Source organism: Erpetoichthys calabaricus, chromosome 5 (assembly GCF_900747795.2).
Source record: "Erpetoichthys calabaricus chromosome 5, fErpCal1.3, whole genome shotgun sequence".
NCBI lineage: Eukaryota > Metazoa > Chordata > Cladistia > Polypteriformes > Polypteridae > Erpetoichthys > Erpetoichthys calabaricus.
The window spans coordinates 224,149,727-224,173,461 of NC_041398.2; the positions used below are offsets into that span (position 1 = coordinate 224,149,727).

At 41.0% G+C, this 23,735-nt stretch overlaps 1 protein-coding gene across 5 annotated transcripts in view; it reads right to left on the reverse strand.

The window, feature by feature from the left end:
- Positions 1-23,735, reverse strand: part of si:dkey-247m21.3 (5-hydroxytryptamine receptor 4) — a 374,548-nt gene that overhangs the window by 88,026 nt on the left and 262,787 nt on the right. For 2 of the 5 annotated variants that reach the window (XM_051928662.1, XM_051928661.1), the window contains exon 7: positions 6,024-6,111. The exons of 2 other annotated variants lie outside the window; for them this stretch is intronic. In XM_051928662.1, the coding sequence (XP_051784622.1) occupies positions 6,042-6,111 (70 nt within the window). In that variant the 3' untranslated portion in view covers positions 6,024-6,041. Of the gene's footprint in view, positions 1-6,023; positions 6,112-11,966; positions 12,078-23,735 lie in introns of those variants that run through there. One more of the 5 variants, XM_028802594.2, reaches the window with a different exon arrangement.

A 23,735-nucleotide genomic window follows, 5' to 3' on the forward strand; every position in this document is an offset into this window, starting at 1 on the left:
GTTGCCACAACACTTAAACAGTATGGATAAAAATATCATCAATTAGCTGGTTCATTTTGCAGATGACACCAAACTAAGTGCAAGACGATAGCTACAGAGGACAGAATGCAGGACTGGGCAGATCTGCAGCAGATGAAATGTAATGTAAATAAATGTAACGTTTTACGAAGCAAAAATACATAATGGGAGATCTGAAAGAACACCTTATGAGAAGCATCTGGGGAGCCATAGCGCTCTTATCATTGTCTACACCCAGAAACAATCAAGACGCTAATAGGATTTTAGGTTATATATCACGATGTGTGGAGTGCACATCAAAGGAGGTTATGCTTAGGTTTTATAAGGTGCTGGTGAGGCCTCATCTGGAGTACTGTGGTCAGCTTTGGTCTTCATGTTACAAAAAAGTCATAGCAGCACTAGAGAAGGTCAAGAGAAGAGTGACCAGGACTGAAAAGTATGAGCTGTGACTGAAGAAGTTTAAACTTTTCACTTTATGTAAATTTAGATTAAGAGGTGATGTGATTGAAAGGTTTAAAATTATGAAAGGAATTAGTCCAATGGATCCAGGCTGGTACTTTAAAATAAAATCACCAAGAACACAGGGATATGGTTAGAAACTTCTTAAGGAGAGATTTCACACAAAGTTTGATTTTTTATTCACACAGAGAACCATAGCCACATGGAATAAATTACCAAGTAGTGCGGTGGAGAGGAGGACTTTAGGGACCTTCAAATTTAGATATTGTTTTGAACAATGTAGATTGTGGTGGGCCGTGACGGCACTGCAAGATGGCCGTGCCCAAACAGAGATGAAACACGGCAACCCCCCCTCCCCCCACCACCATTTTGTTGCCTATCTGGGACGACCTCCCAAACCCCGTCTATGACGATTGTGCTCGATTCACCAAGGATAAAGATCATCGACGATTGCACTTGATTCATCTAATGCTCTGGTGATCATGCGGGACATTCTTTCATGCTATGAAGATCACGCTCGATTCACTCCCTCCTTGGGTCATGAACACACTGGCATGTTAAAAACTGGGTTGTGACACCACAAAGGTTGGGAATCACTGATCTAGATGAATAGGATGAACATGCTTGTTGGGCTGAAAAGCTGGTTCTTTCTACTAATTTTTCTAATGTTCTAAAGTTCTTTCATTTTTCAAATTCATTTATCCACCTTAATTAAAGAGTAAGTATCTATGTGTTTGTCTGGTTGCTATGACTCTATCATTCCAACAGATGGAGCATCACAAACATTTTTAGTAATAAAATGCATTGCATTTGTCATTCCAAAACTGCTTTTACAAATCCTATATAATGAAGACCTATGCATTGCATGGTGCACTGCAAACATTAACACTGAGGACTATATTGATTGCATTGATTTCAACTCATCTTAGATGGGCTGGCAATCAATAATCAGACACAGCAAGTAGCACAGCTAGCTCTAATTTAATTTCGCAGAGGAGCTGATCTCATCCTGTCGGCATCAGGCTCAAGGCCTGAGTTTACCCTGAGTAGGACTTCTGCCTGTTGCACAGCACATTCATACACCAGGCTTCCTAATGTGAAAACAATGAAGCAAAACTCAGTAAAATGGGTAAAATTGAAGAAGAGCCGGTTCTTCAGGTCACGGTTGTCAAATGTGGTATGAAGTGGACTAGTGTAAATTTACATTTTCACTTTTGTTAGCTTCAGGTGATGACCTGTGTTTGCACATTCTCCCGATGTCTACTTGTGTTTTGCCTTTCATATCCTAAACCGTATCATGTTAGGTTGACTGGTGACTCTAAATTAGCTCAGCGTGAGTGAGTGTGGCAGTACGTGATTGACTGTCACCCCATTGATTTTAATCGAGGTGCGGAAAAGAGTTCAAAAGCAGAGATTCTTTTAAATGCACAAACAATAGCCTGCCTAGGTCTTTCCCATCTATGCCTGCCACAATACTGGCATCATACCTGACCCTCACCCTTCATCTTTAAGTTGGTGAACCCACATGACAGCTATAGATTGTGGTGGGCCATGGCAGCACTACAGGAGAGCTGTGGCCATCCCCAGATGAAACACTGCTCCATTTTGGGATGAACCTGGTTGGATTATATGGGTTGTTCAACCACCAGGCAGTCACAGGTGAATACCACCCCGAGGCCTGGCTCCAAAAGTGTGTCCCAGTAACCCTGACCTGGGCAGGGTACACTGCTTTCTTCATTTCTACTATCATGAGGGTCATTGTCTGACCTTCAAGCCCCAACCTGTTTTGCCAATGGAGGCCCTACCATGCGCACAAAGCTCCAGATGACTTACTGAGCATCTCTCAGGTGAACAAATCCTACCACCACAATCTACCCGCTTCTCCACACATATGGTCATGAGGTGTGGTTAATGACCTAAAGGGTGAGATCATGAGTACAAGTAAATTAGGTTTCTTCATAGAGTGGCTGGGCTGAAACTCCATGATGGGCGGAGAAGCTCAGCGACTCAGGAGTTACAACTCCTCTGGTTTAATAGGAGCCAGTTGAGGTGGTTTGGGCATGTTCTAAACGTGCTCCCTCGAGTGGCTCCCCCTGGAGCTGCTCCAGGCATGGCCCACTGAACAGAGACCCTGTACATGCTGGAGGGATTCTGTCTTAGGAACACCAGCTGACTGGAAGGTCTGGGTTGACCCGCTCTTCCTGCTGCCACCACAATCCTTACTAAGAGAAACGGTTTTAGAAAATAAGATGAGATGCAAACAATAATGAAAGGGCATTCTATTGTATCCACCATCTCTGTGCTGCTGACTTATAAATTGTTGTGCTGTTGATGACTCTACGTGACTTCTACAAGACATAGATTGGAAACCCATGAAGGGTCCCTGACTGCTGCCGCTCAGATCACTGGAGCCCATGACAACAAGATGGTGCTGCGGGGGAACATATTTGATTTTCAACACTATTAAAATTACATCTTATTCAAAACCAATGTGATGACCAGATTCTTTGACCTCTAAAACAACGTATCAATTTTTTTTTAAAGGCCAAGAAGAAACTGTAAAAAATTAAAAATAATGGCTAGATGATGAGGTTTGGGTGCCAAAACAATTTACTGTACATTAAAAGTATGATAACTTTGACCAGGGGTGCCATTATACATGCCAGGGCTGGGACAGAATTGTCCTAATGGGCCCCCGCCTCAGTCTACATGCACAAAGGCCATTTAACAAGGGGGTTACTAACAAAGCATTTTCATATGTCATTTCTAATATTACAAAACAAATGCAAAACCAGCGTGTCATTTTGTTACATTTCAAGTCAAATTTAAAAGATTATCAGCACACGTCCCTGCAAACTGAATGCAACAAAATCGTATAAAGCAAATAAAGAAAATAACAGGTGCAGACTTACCGCTCTCATTTCTACAGAATCCACTGCCAAGCTTTCACAGTCATGAAGTCATTAATAACATCCACAAAATTCACTTGACACACAAGCTCCCATTCGATGGACAGGATTATAAGACTGTTCGGTCTGTCTTGGTACATTATTGAGCGTTAAGTCATTTTTAATCAATTTTACTTTACTTAAACAACACTCTCTCCATGCCATGGTGACTGGTAACATTCATAAAATACACAACACAATGTGCACATCCATATAAACACTCTGAACCTTCATTCCATGCATAGCATCAAGTAATTCAAGATGTCAGCTCATCCTTAAAAGCGACCCAGTATGTCTTCTTCAGGGGGCTTCATTTGACACTCCAAGTGTGTTGTCAAATCCTCACACATTGTCACTGATGGTGCCATTAAAAATATATTGCATTTGTACATGCACTGTCCTGGGCCCCATCTATGTTATATAAGCTTGTCTAGATTTATTTATTTTATTTATTTTTCTTTGTTACTTATTCATTATTATTTTTTACCTATTTGTATTTGTTTCTCTTTTCTTGCAACATCTCTTTGACATCTTGTAAAGCACTTTGAGCCACATGCTTTGTATGAAATTGTCCTATGAAATAAATGGTGTCATTATAATTGTGTTACCTGCTCTTTCCTTGTTCAGTGGCACATCTGATGAAGGCAACAAAGCCAAAATGTTGCATCTTTAACCTCCTTCTCTTTTCAGCCTGGAAGTAACCTTTAACACTAAAATTGCCAAAGCCTACGAAATAACTTGTAATCCCGGCCCACGTTAAATCGGTTTGCACCTCTCTGTCAGCGTCTTTTGTGTTGTAACCGTGTCTATCAATACAAGCAGTAAGCAGCCTACTATCCCATCTCCCCACCAACGCAGAATGGGCAGAAGGTTCTCTCAACTCAAGTCTGTTTACCTGTGTGTGAGTTGCTGGGAGTTGTAGAGGGTAAATAATATATCGTTATTTGGGCGGAGTGGTGGCTCTGAGGCTAAGGATCTGTGCTGGTATCCAGAAGGTTGCCGGTTTGAATCTCCGTCACTGCCAAAACAGATCCTACTCTGCTGGGCCCTTGAGCAAGACCCTTAACCTGTAATTGATCCAGGGGTGCTGTACAATGGCTGACCCTGTGCTCTGACCCCAAGGGGTATGCAAAAACTAACAAATTCCTAATACAAGAACTTGTATTAGGCAAAATGAAGTACAAAATACATGCATTTCATATGTGTTCCGTGTCTACAACAATCTATGTAAACACATTGTTAAAAAAGAAACCTTTTCATGGTTTAGTAATAATTGACAAAATGTAGACATGAAGTGTATAATGTGTGACGTCTGATGTCCATAATATCAAATAAACACTTTCACAAAAGGTACAAGTATAACAAAACAAGTGCAAAGTATAGAGAATATATTGCAATCGTCCAAAAATTTGACATCGAGATTTTGACAAATCTTGACATTTTAGATCTACCTCAGTCCGATTTACTTTCGCGAAGGGATAGTATTGTAATCGTCCAAAAATTTGATTTCAAGATTTTGATGAAATCTCAACATTTTAGACCTGTGTCCAAAAATATTATTTATGAATTATGTCTGTGTGTCTTTCTGTGTGTGTGTCTGTGTGTATGTAAACACGTAGGTCAACCAAATTTTACATACAAGTATTAGGTACAAAACAAATGTGCAATCCAATTGGCTGTCCAGTAGAGCTTCTTAATCTCGATTTTTTGGGCCAAGGTGAGAAGAAAACGTGTATTGCTTCATTTTACTTTCTCGTATACGAAGTATAGGGAAAGTATTATAATTGTCCAAAAATTCAATTTCGAGATTTTGATGAATCTCAACATTTTAGACCTCCCTGAGTTTGAAAATACCATTTTTGGAGTTATGTCTGTGTGTGTGTGTGTGTGTGTGTGTGTGTGTGTGTGTGTGTGTGTGTATGTAAGCACGATAATTTGAGTATTTGAGTCAACCAAATTTTGCATAGAAGTATTAGGTAGAAAACATAGATTTCTATCAACTTTTGAACTATTTCCGCTAACTGGAAGTGGTACTATTTTATTCAAGCAGCTGCAGAGTCTGATTTATTCAACTTTACTTTTGTAATAATTGTTCAATATATTATTTATTTAATTTGATTTGTTGTTGATGGTTCTTTAATGTACATAATATTAAAATATAATCATTGTCTTTTGGTTTACTCCTCAAATATTTTAGGGTTTCATCATTTTGGGGTATCATCTATTATGCATTCTTTCTAGTTCCCTGTTTTTATTGGGTTATTCTCCTGTTCCTCTGCAACAAGCCCCTGAAGAAGTAAAAGTTAGAAGGAGACGACACTCAGCAATCATCAACCTCGCAAACATGATTCCACCCGATAGATGACTTGCTATGTACAAGATGGATGGTTTCTGACTTCAGCCTACTCATTTCATATATCTGTGGAGTCTAAAAGTACAGAGTCCTTCTGATGTTACCCACCATATCATTCCACGCCTTGTGACAAACACCATTTGTTGATTTTCCCAAAAAGACATCAATGACAGAGCAAAGATTTACATGCAGCTTTGCTGGACTATGATATATAATAAAAAAGAGGTGGTAGTCGTGTGACTTACAGCCTAGCCAAGGTGAGTTTACACTGGGTTAGGACGCGTGCTGAAATAAGCCACAAGCTTGGAGAAAGCCAGATAACTGGAGGAGTGTCTGCGAGGAAGAGAAAACAAAATGAGAAGAAGGCTGAGAAAATGATGGCTGCCATCAGCATACACTACATTAAGCAAGTAGCATCAATTCAGCTCTTTATTTAGACAGATACTTTAGAAAAGTGAGGCCCATGTTTGTGGCCACAAGAGATTAGTAGAGCATTTTAGCACCCAAAATGTGTGACATTACAGTAAATCCATAAATATGCTCTCAAATATTAACATCCATCAATCCCAATATTTTGTTGATCCAACAGAAGTTTGTAAGGGCTGGCGTCTGTCCCAGAAGCACAAGACACAAGGCAGTGACCATCCTCAGATCCTAGATGTGGTGCCAGCCCATTGAATGGCACGCTCCTGCACACACCCAGTCCCACTCTTATGGGGACATTTTGGAGCCATCAGTTTACCTGAACTGCACCGTTCTGCAATGTGGGAGGATTCAGCTAGTTGAGAAAATCATTCAGCTCACGTCAAAGGCACCAGCAGTTCATTATACAATGTCTATAGATGGCATTTCACCATTGGAGGTTTTCACATTTTATGGTTATAACACATTGAATCACAATGGATATAATTTGGCTTTCTTGATACGCTGATCAACAGAAAAAAGACTCTTTAATATCAAAGTGGAAATGAATGTCTGAAAAGTGCTCTACATGAATTACAAATATAACACAGAAATAACTGATCACATAAATATTCAGTTTGGCACAACTAAATCCTCACTGGTGCAACCAATTGATTTAGAATTAGATCAATGGAGAACACCATCTGGGGTTTCAATTCATTTCAAATGTGGAAAGAGCCAACTTATGGTCAGTCAGTATGGTTGTCTAACCAACCTAATGAAGGCAGAAGAACACACCGAGCAACTCCATGAAAAGGTGAATGGAAAGCACAGGGAATGGATACAAGAAAACACCTAAGTCACTTGATATCCCTTGCAGTCCAGTTGAATCAGTCATTAAGAAATGGAGAGTTTGGCACAGCTGTGAAGTCACTAGAGCAGGCTGTCCACAAAAAATGAGTGAGTGTGCAAATAGATGACTAGTAAGGGAGGCCACTCCTCTGAAGGAGTTACAAGCTACAGTTCCTTAGACTGAAGACAGCTATAGTTCAGGTGCCTCATGAGTCACAGATTTAAGGGACAGTGACAAAGAGAAAGCCACTGCTAAAAAAAACCATCACATCTCAGCTAGAGGTTACCAGAAAGCATATTGGAGATGCTAAAGCCAATTGGAAGAAGGTTCTATAGTTTGATGAAACCAAAATTGAGCTTTCATCTCCAGCATCATCATGCTCTGGGAATGCTTCTCTGCAGCAGGTCCTAGAAAGCTTGAGAGAGTACAGGATAAAACGGATGCATTAAAATATAGGAAAATCCTGGAGAAAAGAAGTGATGGAGTCTGCAAGAAACCTGAGCCTTGGAAGAAGATGTGCATTCCAGCAAGTCAAGCATAAAGCCAAAGTTAAACAGGAATCATTTAAAAGAACGACTTGAATGTCCTGGAGTGGCTAAGGCAGAGTCCAGATTTCAATCCAATTGAGGATTTGTGGTAGGACTTGGAAAAGGCTGCTCAATTATGATCTTTGTGCAACCTGACAGAACTTGAGGAGTTTTTCTAAGAAGAATGTAGAGAAAGTGCAATGTCCAGATGTGCAAAGCTAATACGAGACCTGAGCACACAGACTGAAGGCCGTCATGGCTGCCAAAGGTCTGTCTACTGAATACTGACATGAATGAGGCGAATACTGATGTGATTGGTTATTTTGTGTTTAAAATTTGTAATTCATTTAGACCACCTTGCAGAGATCTGTTCTCAATTTGATGTTTTCTGTTAATCAGAGTCTACAAAGGAAAATTCAATCCACTGTGATTCAATTTTGCATAACAATAAAATGTGAAGACTTCTAGGCACTCCATATTACTTCTCTTTCTGGGAATCCTTTAAATGACAACACTCACAGTGTCAGTGTCTGTACCCTAGTGACTGTCTCCATTGTGTATATTATACATATACAGTAATACATTTTCAAAAATGTGTAATTCAATTTAGGGACATGGGAGGGGGTCTTTCCCAGCAGCAATGAGTACAAAGTGGAAGACATCTTTGGTCAGAGTGTCACACACATCTATACCTCAATCAATTTATAGTTATAATAGTTATAATCATTATTATATAGTTATAATCATTTAACATAACCTCTTTGTCTCTAGGGATGTATAATCCTGTCAAGTCCTGTCTTCATACCAAGATGTCAATCCCATGAGGCTTTCATGTCATGTTTATAATATGCACTGATTATTCCAGAAGTCCATCCATCCATCCATTCTCCAGTCTGTTATATCCTAACTGCAGGGTCACGGGGGTCTGCTGGAGCCAGTCCCAGCCAACACAGGGCACAAGGCAGGAACAAACCCTGGGCAGGGCGCCAGCCCACCACAGCAGAAGTAACTATTCAATAATATTTTACCAACAAAGCATGTGTTTTGCACGTTTTGTCCATATAACTTGATTTCTGACATGTGGATTATGCAAAACGATTAATGTTATTTTTTTTTTCCTTTTTCCATGGATGGTTAATCACATTATTTTCTGTTGTGCAGCATAGGTCAATATTGGCCTCTATTATGTCAAACTTTTTTTCTTTCCATTCTGAATTAAAAGAAATATTTGTTGTTTCCTCACATGGGGGTTAGTAACATATAAAAAAATATTTTTTGGTAGGATATTGTGATATGGCATGTTAGGTGTCCGTGGCAGTGTGCAATTTTAAAATAAAAATGGTGCGCTCTGGCTCAGGGTGGGCATCGGTGCACACAGGAGTATGAATGAGCGGCCCTGGAGTGTTGTTGGGGGCATTGGCTGGACCTGCATTCACATGCATACGTGTGCAGTTTAGCCTGTTTCCTCTTTTTACAATTAGGAACCTACAGCTGCTTAAGGATTAAAGGAGCCTAAGCAGGACAGACGAGAGGGATTGAAAAAGAAAGGAAGATGAAAAAAGAAGAAAGGGCAGAGGATAAAGTAAAGGAAGACTTAGAATTGAGGGAGAGGGGGTACGAGAGTATGGAGGCAAGTGGCCGGGAGATGGCCCTGAAGAGGGGCAAATGAACGGTCCTCGAGGGACAGGGTCACTCCTGCTAAGTGTCATTAGGAGCAGGCTCCCACAGACATGGGAATGGGGGTGAGAGAAATGAGCCAGTTTAAGGGTTGTCTGCACTTGTCTGTGGGCATCTCTGCTGCCTTAGCAGACTTTGTTGGGTGAGCAGCAGAGTTGTAGCTTTAGAGGGATATGCCAAACACCCATGCTGGTTTTTAACATATAAACAATTAAATTAAATTTATCTAATCTAATCTAATCTAAATGGCCAAGGCCCTGCTTACTTATCTGAACTTATCATTACTTATAAACCATAGCACACATTAAGATCTCAAGATGCCGGCCTGCTTATGATTCCAAGGATAAACAAAATAGCAGTGGGACGTCGAGCTTTTAGCTGCAGGGTCCCGAAGCTCTGGAATGTGGAATGTGGCGGCGCCCCTTCAGTCTCAGCTTTTAAATCTCAGCTGAAGACTCACGACTTTAGTCTAGCATACCCTGACTAGAGCTGCTAATTAGCTGTGCATACTGCATCTCTGCTGTTAGTCATAAGAACTAAAATACAAGTAATATAATATTTATAATTTGTTACTAACATGTACGTATTCTGTTTCTCTTCTTGGTATCCTCACATGGCACATGGTGCCACTGCTCTACTGCCAAGCTGTTTGGAGGCCTATGAAAATGTCATCACAGATAAAGGAGCACTGGAATAGTTGGGTACGATTGTCTTTTTATCTGATTGGCCAGCCCAGCTCTGACTCAGCTGGGGAATGGCCAATAGGGGGAGGCCTGCAGGCCTACAGAATGTGTCTGGCTTGTCCGACTCCTTTTCTACAATCTGGCCGATGTTTCTACAATTAGCTGATGGACAGCTATTGTTGTTTTCATTTATGTTAATTAGTTTCTACTTTGTTTTTGATGTATTTGAACAAATCAATTTCCTTATATGTGATAGTTCTGTATATAGTGAGTGCTATAATCTCTTCTTGAATTTTCCCTTGGGACTTGCGGTGCTCTGTGTCTGCACTTTGTGAGGAGCTCTGTGTAAGAACAAAGGAGTTTGTACTGTTGTTGTTGTACTTCTGAGGTGGCCATGAAAGATTGGCTTTCGAGCTCTGTGACTAAGGATCACTTGTGTTCTGTTTTGTGTGTTGCATTTACCCCATTTTTTTGACAGACATTACACACCCAACCTGCATGGAAGGGTGGTCTCTCTCTCTCTGAATTGCCTCTCCCAAGATGTCTTCCCTTTTTCCTCCCAACATGTTTTTTTTTGGCTCTTCTTAGAAAGTCCAGGCTGGGGGGCTGTCAAAAAGCAGGGCCCTTTAAAGCTTATTGAGGCATTCCTTGTGTGATTTTGGGTTATACAAGAAATAGATTGTTGTGGTTGTTGGTCTTGACTGTGTTTTAATCAATTTCGATTATTCATTGTTTGATGGCTGTGTTTATTCTACTTTTTTTTTTGGAATATCTTCACTTCACTTCACTTCTTTGCTGATCTGTTCTTAATAAATTGCACATTTTTGCACCAACCTCTGCTGTGCTATGTGTCCTCATTGCTCAGTTCATCTACAGTTACGTTTTTCAATGTCCTGGCTTAAAGTGAGTTAAAGCAACTGCGGCCAACCGCACATCACAATAAGCCTTTAGTGGTTCTGATTCTACTAACTAATATTTAACCAACTCACAGGATCTTATTTGACACTTTTGTGTGGCTACATGAGGAATCCTCCATTAGTCCAGTTTATTCTCACGTCCCCAGGACCCTCTTGTTGTAACAGTTCATTTAAGGGTTGGTTTCTGCCTTGCTGGGAAAGACTCCAGCCTCTCAATTTCCTTATTAATGAAAAAGCAGCCTCAGAAAACAGACTGTTAAGATTTGGATCCAGTTGTGTTCCCACAGATGGTGCGTTTACACTTGTTCCTTTACCTCTTACTTTAGTGGATTTTCCCTTTATGTTATTTTATTTTTTTTTTTTGGTGATTCATTCCTAAATGCTTTAAAATCAATTTAAAAAGTAGCCAGCTCTTTTGAGGAGAGAGTTCACTAATTATCTTCCCATCTTCTTTGCAGAGTAAGTGTTCCTGAGATGGCGACTGTCTCAAGCAAGCTCATTAGCTGGAATGCAGTAAGTACTGCTAAAAAATAATAATAATAAGTTCTTCAAGTCGTCAGCCTGTCAAAGTCCATTATTAAACATAACGAGTTATTTTCATTGGATTTGTAAAATTTTGTGTGGGTGATGAAGTTCATTTTAACTGCAAATAAATCCATTTATCACTAATTTATCAAGACAGAATGGGGAACAAAAGGACTATTCCATCAGAAAGCATCCTGAGCTCGATTTTCAGCACAGAACTCATCTGGATGTCTTAGAGACATCGAGGTCCTTCAGTTATAAGAGGTACTGCCCTCTACTGACCTTAATTTTGAACTATGGTAGATAACAAAACTGAAAGGGAGAACTTCAATAATCCTCATGGAAGACTAGAAGACCATGCTGATATTGTCTATAAACATTGATATACAAGAGCTGATTTGAATCTTTATAATTATTTTTGTAGCATTGAATTCAAACCAATATTTTTTACATAATTTTCATGTTGTCCAGAAAAGTAATACATGCAGGTGATACTTGCATACATTATGTACCAAGGCCATCAAAAATGCTAAAAAAAACGTAAACTCAGTTCCGATGACTGGCATTGCACCCGACATACAGATAACTGGGGCAGCAGACTCACCATTGTGCTTTGATCCTGAGGTGCTGTGGAGGAGGAGGAGAAGAAAGAAGAGAAGTGTAGTTGGAGGGCAGGGAGAGAAGAAAGAGGGGGATAGAAGGAGTCGAAACGGCCCTGGAAAAGAACAAAGAGAAAGAACACAAACACACACACACACACACATACACACACAGAAAGATAAACAAAAGTGAATTGAAGTTTATTGCTGTCATTTAAAAAAAAAAACATGCACACATCTTCATAAAGAGAACCACTCCACTTGGTAGATCTTGCTCTTTATTTTCTGAATTACATTACAACAAAGAATGACCAAGTGGCCCAGAACATGAAAAGCTGATGTGCTGGGGTGGTTCTACCTGTCATCCGTTTTAAACCCCCTCACCCTGTTCAAATTGTTAGGAAACCAAGTGGTGCCAAGTAGTACATGACAAGAATTTATCCGAAATGGGATACCAAATCCAATACAATTTAGACAGGTGACTCAACATAACTTTGGACTTTGGGAGGAATATGGAATTCCTACAAGAAGTTTAAATTAGAACATTAGAACAATCCAGACAAGAACAGGCCATTCAGGCCAACAAAACTCGCCAGTCCTATCCAATTATTTCTTCCAAAAACACATTAAGTTGAGTTTTGAAAGTCCCTAATGTCCTACTTCCCCCACATTACTTGGTAGCTTATTCCAAGTTTCTATGGTTCTCTGTGTGATGAAAAACTTCCTAATGTTTGTGTGAAATTTACCCTTAGCAAGTTTCCAACTGTGTCCCTGTGTTCTTGATGAGCTCATTTTAAAATAACAGTCTCGATCCACTGGACTAATTCTCTTCATAATTTTAAACACTTCACTCATGTCACCTCTTAATCTTCTTTTGCTTAAACTGTAAAGGCTCGGCTCTTTTAATCTTTCTTCATAACTCATCCCCTGTAGTCCCTGAATTAGCCTAGTTGCTCTTCTCTGGACATTTTCTAGTGCTGCTATGTCCTTTTTGTAGCCTGGAGTTTTGGGGATCTACCGCAATGTGAATGTCCTTGAGTGACTTAAACCCAATTGAACATCTCTGGAGAGACCTGAAAACAGCTGTCCACTGATGGTCTTCCTCCAACCTGATAGAGCTTGAGAGGATCTGTAGAGAAGAATGGCAGGAAACTTCCAAATCCAGGTGTGTGAAGTTTGTAACGCCATATCTAAAAAGACTTCAGACTGTAACCACTGCCAGAGGGGCTTCAAATAAATAGGAAAGGGTTGGAATACTTGTGCCGATGGAATATTTTAGCTTTATATCTCTCTGTATATAAAATCCAACATCTGTCTGTCTGTATGTGTGTCCGCTTTTCACGAGAGAACTACTTAATGGATTTAGATTGGCTTTTTTTTCTATAATTTGCTTGAACATACCGGTTGATTTTGCGACCTCTCTCATAGCGTTAAGTATCATATTTCACTTGCAGTACCGATTTATTTGTGCGAATCTGACAGAGACACTGCGGGCTGAGGAGAGGATGGTGGCCCTCCTCACTCATACTCCAGTCTCGAGGCATAAGTTACCTCCGCTTAGCTAGTGAGCGAGAGAACTACTTACCGGATTTAGAGTGGGTTTATTTCTATAATTTGCTTGAACATTCCAGTTGATTTTGCGATGTCTGTCATGGCTCTAAGAATCATAGTTTGCTTTCAGGAGCAATATATTTGTGCTATTTCAAGACAGAGGCTGAGGGCCAAGGGTAGGGGCAAGCGTGACGTCAGGAGTGGGGAGCTGGAGAGGAAGTGTGACGTCAGGGCAGGGCCCTTCTCACTCACACTCCAACCTCCGTTCGAGTCGCTCTACCTCTGGCCACATTTTGGAGTGTACCTTGCCTAAGCTTAGCTAACAATACCTGTTTGTTTATTGCTTTTTAAAGTTTGTCCTGTTTCACTACTCCACGGGTGCAGTCGTGGGGGATGGCTATTTTTAATAAATATGCAACAATTTCTAAAGCCCTGTTTTCACTTTTTCATTCTCGGGTATTGTGTCTTGCTAGGTGAGTGAAAAGAATGAATTTAAATGATTTTAGCGCAAGGCTGTGAAAGAAACAAAGGGGTCTGAATTCTTTAATTATGCACTGTATGTACATTATATATCCCAATATCCCCTCCAGACCTAAATATTGGAACTCAAGGAACTTCACATAAAGAAGCGCTAAAAGATCTTGTAAGCAAAAAGGATGCTCTTCTCCTCATAGCAACATGGCAAAGTGAGAAATTACCTGGTATACATTATGGGAACTTGGATTAATTTAGGCATTGCAGCTTCTTAACAAAGCAGCTGCTTAGAGAGAAAAATACAATTGGCAGTGGGCACTGCTTGGCACTAATGATGGTACTTGTGCAATGCAGGCGTAAGCTGTCACATATTAAATATTCCTACACTCCCTTCTTACAGTGAGTTTAGATTTGGGCACAGGCACAGAGAAGCTCACAAAAGAAGTATATTCAAATAAATAATAATGCACGCCAGTTAATAAGAGCAGTTTGACTTTCTGATTTCACCCTGAAAAAGATACACATCATAATAATAATAATTACACTAATATACTACACTGGTAAGGATCTAATTATTGCAAGGTTTGGCAGATGTACAACACAATAGCAGAATCCAGCAGAGATGAGTTATGTGGGTGGGCCTTGAGTTGGAAGGTTTAAAAGATGAAGCAGAAAACAAAAAAGCTTGACTATTATATATGTTTGTTTTAAGCAAGTGATACATTTGAACACTGCAGGGAAAATAAACCAACATGTGATGGCACTTTTGTGGAAAGCAAACAGAAAACTTCCAGAAAATGATCATACCGATTACGCTGTTAGGTCTCAGACTCTCAGTCTGTATTTTGTACTGTACATCCACGCATACATGCTCTGTCAAACCTGCTTAATCCAGTTCAGTGTCAAAGTCCATGTTGCCATCACTGGGACAAAACACGGGCAACAACGATGGACAGGCCACCAGTCCATCACTCAAATCCCCCACAAACACACTTTGAGATGGAGCAATTTAAGTTAAGGCACACACATCTATGGGGATGGGGAGGACAACCCACACAAGGAAATGGGGACAGACTTTAGACATTTACTTTAGAATAAAAAAGGAGCTTAAAGTTTGAAATTGTACATATTTTGTCTCAGAGTTGCCTGAGGAACAGTGCCATGAAAAAATATTTTCCTCCTCTTCGTTTCTTCTATTTGAAAACTTCGACACTGTATTAGATTCTGGTCTACAACCAAAATCTAATCTGTATACATATTATTTCATTCAATGTTAAACTTGTACTTTCCAATACTAAGCTTTCCCATCTCACGTCTTTCTGTAATATTAAGAATATTAACTTAGACTCTCTTTCCTCTAGTACTGATTCCCTTATGGACATTCATAATGTATCCACTCCTGAAGAACTGGTCTCACACTATAACACCGGACTTAATGGTATTCTTAACTCTGTCGCTCCATTAAAAACTAGATCTGTTTCTTTCTCCTTTTCTGCTCACTGGTTCACGCCTGAACTTCGACTTTTGAAAGCCAAAGGCCGGCACTTGAACGTTTATATAAAAAAACTGGACTCTTTGTTCACATCTAGATGTGCAAAAACCATATACTTTATTACAAGGACTGTATCGCCCAAACTAAATCTAACTATTATACTCACATTATTTCTTCCAATGAAGGCAACACCAAGCCATTGTTTTCACTGCTTAACAATATCACACAACCCCCGGATTCTTTACCTTCTCACCTTTACTCAACTGATTTTTGCAATTCCCTTCTGTCCTTTTTTAATGAAAAATCCAGAAGATTCATCAGTCCCTCTGTACGGATTCCTCCAGTACTTCATTTGCATTTCACCCACCAACTCACTCATTTTCCTCTTTTCAGCTTCCTACTTTCTCAGAAATCTCAGATCTTGTTTGTATGTCTAAGCCATCCACTTGTGAACTGGACTCCCTCCCTACAGTTCTGGTCAAAGCCTGCCTCCTCCCTCTGGTCCCTCTTATCTCTGCCATAATCCAATCTTCTCTTACTACTGGTACTGTTCCTTCATCTTTTAAAACTGCTGCATTAACCCCAATACTGAAAAAACCTGCTGCCGATCCAACTAATTTCAGTAATTTTCGTCCTATTTCTAATCTACCCTTCATTTCCAAAATTCTTGAAAAAATAGTGGCTATTCAACTACATTCTCATTTATCTCAAAATAATCTGTATGAACAGTTCCAGTCTGGTTTTCGTACCCTCCACAGTACAGAAACGACACTTATAAAAATGACTAATGACCTCCTTATGGCAGCTGATTCTGGTTTAATTCCTATTCTCATCCTCCTTGATCTGAGTGTTAATTCAAAGTGAATGATGGCATTTCCTTTATTTTGTACCCCACAGTTCCAGATTCCTACATTCAGATTTGCCCAATCTCTGCCTTTGTGGAGTTTACACACTGTTCTTTTCAGATCCATTCCACAGACAGGTTAGGTCAATTTCATAGCTCTAAACTGGTCCACTAGAACTGTGTGCCCCAGGAATGGTTCCCACTGCTGCCAAGGAACAGGCTCCAGCTATTTGTCACACTACTCTTCTCAATAGACTATCTTCGATTGGCATTACCCACACTCCACTAAATTGGTTCAGATCCTATCTTCGATTGGCATTACCCACACTCCACTAAATTGGTTCAGATCCTACCTCTCAGGCCGCACTCAGTTTGTTCAGCTTAAAACTTTCACATCCCAACCCACCGCTGTTACTTCAGGTGGGCTCTGTCCTGGGGCCCCTCCTTTTCATTATTTACCTCCTTCCCCTCAGTAATATCTTTTGTAAATATAACATTAGCTTCCACTGTTATGCTGGCGACACCCAGCTCTATCGCACTAGCAAACCTACTTTTTCCTTTCCTCCTTCATCGCTTATTGATTGCATAGAAGAAATTAAATCCTGGTTTTCTTAAAATTTTCTTAAATTAAATAGTGACAAAACTGAGGTTCTCCTCATTGCTACAAAATCAACATCATCCAAAACTGATCATTTTTCATTTGTTATTGATAATTCCTCTGCCTCCCCTTCCCCACAGGTTAAGAGTCTGGGTGTCATCCTTGATAGTACTTTATCCTTTCAGTCCCACATCAATAACATCTCCCGGTCTGCATATTTCCACTTGCGTAACATTAATCGTATTCGCCCCTCCCTCACTCCCCACACCACTGCTATCCTTGTTCATAGCCTCGTCACTTCTCGTCTGGATTATTGCAATTCCCTTTTCTTTGGTCTTTCTCGCAAATCTCTTTATAAGCTTCAACTGGTCCAGAATTCAGCTGTCCACATCATTACTAGAAACACCCTATTCACCATATCACTCCCGTTTCGCAGCACCTTCATTGGCTTCCAGTTCAGTTCCAAATTCAATTCAAAATTCTCCTACTAACTTTGAAGGCTATCCACAGCCTTGCCCCTCCATATCTGTCTGACCTCCTCCATGTTGCCATTCCCTCCCGTACTCTTCGATCCTCTTCCTCCATTCACTTGACTGTCCCCTTCGTCTGTCTTACCAGCTTTGAAACTCACTACCATCTGAGCTTAGAAATATTGAATCATTTTCACTTTTCAAATCTAAACTTAAAACTCATTTGTTTAAGACTGCTTTTTCTCTTTGATTACAATTGCTCTGTCTGATTTTAATTTTTGTATTTTAGTTTTGTTTATAATCTGTGTTTTATCTATTGTTTGGTGTCCTTGAGTGTTTAGAAAGGCACCTACAAATAAATAAAATGTATTATTATTAAAAGGCAAAGCCCTCCCTGACTCAGCACTAATTCTCCCACTTTCCATAAAGGTGGGAAACTGAAATTTTGTGTGCTCATTCCTTGCAGTGTACTTACAGAAGTTAGGCATGTTTCATGTCCTATTGCAACACCCAAGGGGAGGAAACGGGTGTACCCCCTTAAACTGTATATATAGATAGGGGAAAGCCCTCCTCACTATTTCTGTGACTTCCAATATACATAGGAAGTCCAAATTTCCCATGCTCATCCTTTACACTGTACTTACAAACGTTAAGTATGTTTCATTTTACGCTGTGCCCCATAATGAACTTTTGAAAATAACATCTTCTTTTTGGCGGTTCTCACCATTATGCCATAAGGAACTTTTGGAACTGACGTGTCCTTTAAGCGGCATTCCTATTTCACGGCAGAGACACACAAGGGCCGCCCTCGGCCCCTCGTTCCTTTTTCCGCACGGCCGCTGTCCGCGCACCTGCCACGTGGTTGGCTCCCTGCCTATATACATTAATGACATCCCGCACTCATGTGCCTCCTCACTCGCTTCCTTACTTTCCTCAGTTGCTCGTCGTGCTCACTGCTTCCATCTTCTTTACTCCACCACTTCAAGCCTGTTATTGTTTGCCTTCCTTCTAATCTTCCTGCTTGTGACTCCTGCCTTTTCGTTACAATCATCAAATTCACTCTTAATACTAAAATAAGCCAACGACAATTACATTGACAATCATGTTACGTTATTTTTTAAATGTTTCCTTTTCTTTTTCATAACTTTTTAACACGCTGCTTCTCCAGTGCAAAGTGCGGGTATTTTACATGTTTTGAATAAAGTACACCTAAAGACAGTGTCACATTCAATGACTTCTCTAGTGATTTTCAGTCGAGGCCTTCATTAACATAATCTTAGCAGGTCAGAGATAGTCGGTATAATGTGATGTACCCAGAGACTCCATCTAGTCCACGACTCAAACAGGTTTGATCTTGTCTTTCGTCGTAGTGAATGAGAGCTGACAACCAATGAATGCTTATCTGGAGGCACATAATGAAGCCAAGAGCAATAAGGAACATGGGTGCGTTGGATCTCACAAAAAAAGAGAAGCTCGTTTGTCTGACGTCACAAGTTTTATGTACCACAACAGAATGGAAAAAAGGGCACAGAGTGCAGCTGTACTTGCTGTCTTGTTAACCCTTTGTAAAGCACTGTCAGGCATTGCGCCACTGACCGTCAGAAAAAGGGTTAATGGAGACTGTATATAGACATCAGTAACTGTACCTCTGATATATCCTATGACTATATTCACTAATTTGTCTGACACTTTTATCCAAGGTGACTTACAACATGGCGGCACGGTGGCGCAGTGGGTAGCGCTGCTGCCTCGCAGTTGGGAGATCTGGGGACCTGGGTTCGATTCCCGGGTCCTCCCTGCGTGGAGTTTGCATGTTCTCCCCGTGTCTGCATGGGTTTCCTCCGGGCACTCCGGTTTCTTCCCACAGTCCAAAGACATGCAGGTTAGGTGGATTGGCGATTCTAAATTGGCCCTAGTGTGTGCTTGGTGTGTGGGTGTGTTTGTGTGTGTCCTGCGGTGGGTTGGCACCCTGCCCGGGATTGGTCCCTGCCTTGTGCCCTGTGTTGGCTGGGATTGGCTCCAGCAGACCCCCGTGACCCTGTGTTCGGATTCAGCGGGTTGGAAAATGGATGGATGGATGGACTTACAACATTTATGATATAATTGGTTACATTTCTTTTGATTTTCCAGTTGGAGCATAGGCAGATCAAGTGACTTATTCAGGGTGACACAGTGTCAATAGGGGAATTTGGTCCACAACCTTAACCACTACACCACACAGCCTGCCTAGACTAGTAATTGGCTTAAATGGACAAATGCTTTTGACTGCATTAATTGTCATTAATTGAATGAACAAAGTTCTCCAACACCAACTGATATATTGTGAAAAAGTAATTGCACCTTAGTGAAATCAGCCTGACTAAATTGATGATTAGAGTCATCTGAGTGAACACAGCCAGGCTTGTTCATTATAATCCTCTACTGTGAGGACCGCCCTTGGAGCACGCACTGGAAATGGGTCATGTGAGCTGGAGCCTGTTCCCTGGCAGCAGTGGGAACCATTCCTGGGGCACACAGTTCTAGTGGACCAGTTTAGAGCTATGAAATTGACCTAACCTGTCTGTGGAATGGATCTGAAAAGAACAGTGTGTAAACTCCACAAAGGCAGAGATTGGGCAAATCTGAATGTAGGAATCTGGAACTGTGGGGTACAAAATAAAGGAAATGCCATCATTCACTCTGAATTAACAGCACTATTTTTTATTAGTGGTATTTAAATTTGAAACATTTTTAATTGGCTTGATTATTTAACATGATAACAGTGATTATGTCTGTGGTGCCAGCATTGTCTGGCATTGTGTAAAGATAGCATCTCGTTTCCACTGGTAAACTCAATGATTGCATTTCAATCACAGTATGAGCATAGCAAGTGCATTGGCAATGTCTCCAAATGTGCTTTTATTAAATGTAAGCAGGAATTGCAGTTGCTGGGGTTCAATTTTGCTCCTAACTTATTGTCACTAGCATATGCACTTCAAAAGAAAATGAAAGACACTCTAGTTCAAGAGGATTGAGATGGCTGAACAGAGAGTGAATAAATGACATGGTGAATGTTTCAAAAGTGAATTGACTCAAGAGTCAGAATCTGAATGTGAGCCTAAAAGCCAAAGGTGTTGTTCATACTGTGGACAATAGGGGATGCTCCAGCTCCCCAAACACCCAACACAACAGGCACAGATGCAAGTGAAAAGGACAAAGAGTCTTTTATAATGGGAAACTTTTCCTGAAAACGTTTCCCACCACAGCCACATGTATGCACAAGCACAATTAGGCATTACTTTGTCGTCTCTTTGTCTTCTCGAGGTCTCTGCTTCCTCCGTACCTCCTCACAAGTTTTGTCCACCTCCTTCTGTCTCTGGCTCCCCCGCTAAGTCATCCCGGAATTGTTTTCACTTTTCTGCCCACATGGTCTTCAAGCACTTCCAGGTGAGGTTGAAATCCCAAGGCATAGGGACTCCCCAATCCTGCAGCTACCCCTGGCAGCCCTCAAGGATCCAGCATGCCTGTTCTCTAGGACTACAATACCTGGCATGCCCTGAGGACACCCATGCGGGTATCTAAGCCTGGGCTTGCATTTGCTTTATACTGTTTAGTGAAACTGTCAGTAAAATTTGTTCTGCAGATGATTTCATAGTTGTGAAACAGAAAACTCTATGTTTTCCTGTTTTCATTGTTTTGCTGAAGTGCTAGCCAAATAGAAATCCCCGATCTGGTTGATGTGCTGGGTGAAGTTGAAAAACGTGACAGTCTGGCTGGCTGTGGACCTACAGAGCTCCACGAGTAGAGTGGAAGTCAAATTTGATTGACAGTTAAACTGCCCTTAGACCCGCCCACAATGTTTTGCCCTTCTCGAGCTCTGCTCTACTGCAAGAGTGTCAGCTGTCAACTACTGTAAGTGACACAAATGTGCAATCCAATTGGCTGTTCAGCAGAGCTTCTTAATCTCAGTTTTTTGGGTCAAGGGGACAAGAAACATGTGCATTGCTTCTTTTTACTTTCTCATATACGAAGTATAGGGAAAGTATTGGAATCGTCCAAAAATTCGATTTCAAGATTTTGATGAATCTCGACGTTTTAGACCTCCTTGAGTCCGATTCACTTTCTCGTGGGGAAAGTATTGTAATCGTCCAAAAATTCGATTTCAAGATTTTGATGAATCTCGACGTTTTAGACCTCCTTGAGTCCGATTCACTTTCTCGTGGGGAAAGTATTGTAATCGTCCAAAAATTTGATTTCGAGATTTTGATGAGTCTCAATGTTTTAGACCTCCCTGAGTCCAAAAATACTATTTTTGGAATTATATCCATGTGTGTATGTAAACAGGATAACTCGAGTACGCTTTCACTTAGGTCAATCAAATTTTGCAAACAAGTATTAGGTACTTGCCATGGGCTCACCACCTATGGCAGGGGCCAAGGAGGTTGGGTGCAGTGTGAGTTGTGTGGTGGCCGAAGGCGGGGACCTTGGTGGTCTGATCCTCGGGCTCTGCATAGGTATGTCGTGGTGAAAAAGGAGCTGAGCCGTAAGGCAAAGCTCTCAATTTACCAGTTGATCTATGTTCCTACCCTCACCTATGGTCATGAGCTATGGGTAGTGACCGAAAGAACGAGATTGCAAATACAAGCGGCTGAAATGAGTTTCCTCCGCAGGGTGTCTGGGCTTTCCCTTAAAGATAGTGTGAGAAGCTCAGTCATCCGGGAGGGGCTCAGAGTAGAGCCGCTGCTCCTCCGCATCGAGAGGAGTCAGATGAGGTGGCTCGGGTATCTGATCAGGATGCCTCCTGGACGCCTCCCTGGTGAGGTGTTCCGGGCACGTCCAACCGGGAGGAGGCCCCGGGGAAGACCCAGGACACGCTGGAGGGACTATGTCTCTCGACTGGCCTGGGAACGCCTCGGGATTCTCCCGGAAGAGCTAGAAGAAGTGGCCGGGGAGAGGGAAGTCTGGGCATCTCTGCTCAAGCTGCTGCCCCCGCGACCCGACCTCAGATAAGCGGAAGAGGATGGATGGATGGATGGAGTATTAGGTACAAAACATAGATTTCTATCAATCTTTGAGCTATTTCCGCTAACCAGAAGTGGTACTTTTTTATTCATGCAGCTGCAGAGTCCGATTTATTCAACCTTACTTTTATAATAATTGTTCAATATATTATTAATTTGATTTGATTTGGTGTTGATGGTTCTTCAATGTATATGATATAAAAATGTAATTATTGTCTTGCAGTTTACTCCTCAAATATCCATCCCCATATCTGAGTATACGAGAAAGTCTAATGGAGACCACTCCCGATTTTTTTTCATGAAAAATGTCTTTTTTGAGATGAATTTTACACATAAAACAGAGAGTAATGAGATTTTTTAATATTAATTTTATAGGAAATTGGCAGAATTTGTTAAAACCAGGATTTCTTTATAATGGTGTTCGCTGTAATGGAATTCTGTGGTGGGTTGTCACCCTGCCCAGGATTGTTTCCTGCCTTGTGCCCTGTGTTGGCTGGGATTGGCTCCAGCAGACCCCCGTGACCCTGTGTTCGGATTCAGCGGGTTGGAAAATGGATGGATGGATGGATGTAATGGAATTTGAGCTGTATATTCAGCAACAACACGTGCACACTTGACACCAAGGTGCAGGCACATCACACATTCTATAAAACTCTATTTCAACACAAACTATTGCCAATATTCAGCTTTAAATTGTCTGCATATACAAATCAACATGGAATTAATGCATGAAAACACTTCCCGACAGAAAGTAAATGTGTGAATGGCACACATTTTGATGCATGAGAAACACAATTTATTTTGCAAGATTTTTTGGCAGGTTTTGCTGTGAATTCACTAGTCACCATACAATAGTGAGTAGTCCTGCTGTCTCGTAACTTTACAGTTTTAATCTGTGGGTTTTTCCTCCATTCTCCTTTGATTTTCTCCCACATCCTAAAAACCCACCAGTAGGATTAGCCATTGACTCCAAGTTAATTCATATTGAATCAGTGTACCTTGAAATAGACTGCATCCCACCCTGCTTTGGTTCCTGCTTTACACCCCACTGCTATCAGGGTAGGGTCTGGCTTGCCATGCTTCTGTATTAGTTAAAAAGTGACTTGGCCCCTCCGTGGTAAGTGAGGGTATGCAAATTAGTGTGCTTTTTGATTGAAAGTCGTTCCTTCCTGCTTTGTGTCCAAAGGTGCCAAGAGGGGTTACATGACCCTTGTAATAGAAGAGTGCATTGGACTGAGGTTCCAGCCTGGATGAAGAGTATGGAGCTATAAAATAGATGGATCTGCGGAAAATACCATAGAGTATAACAGTCCTCCAATACACTAGGTAGCAGCATTCCTGTGCT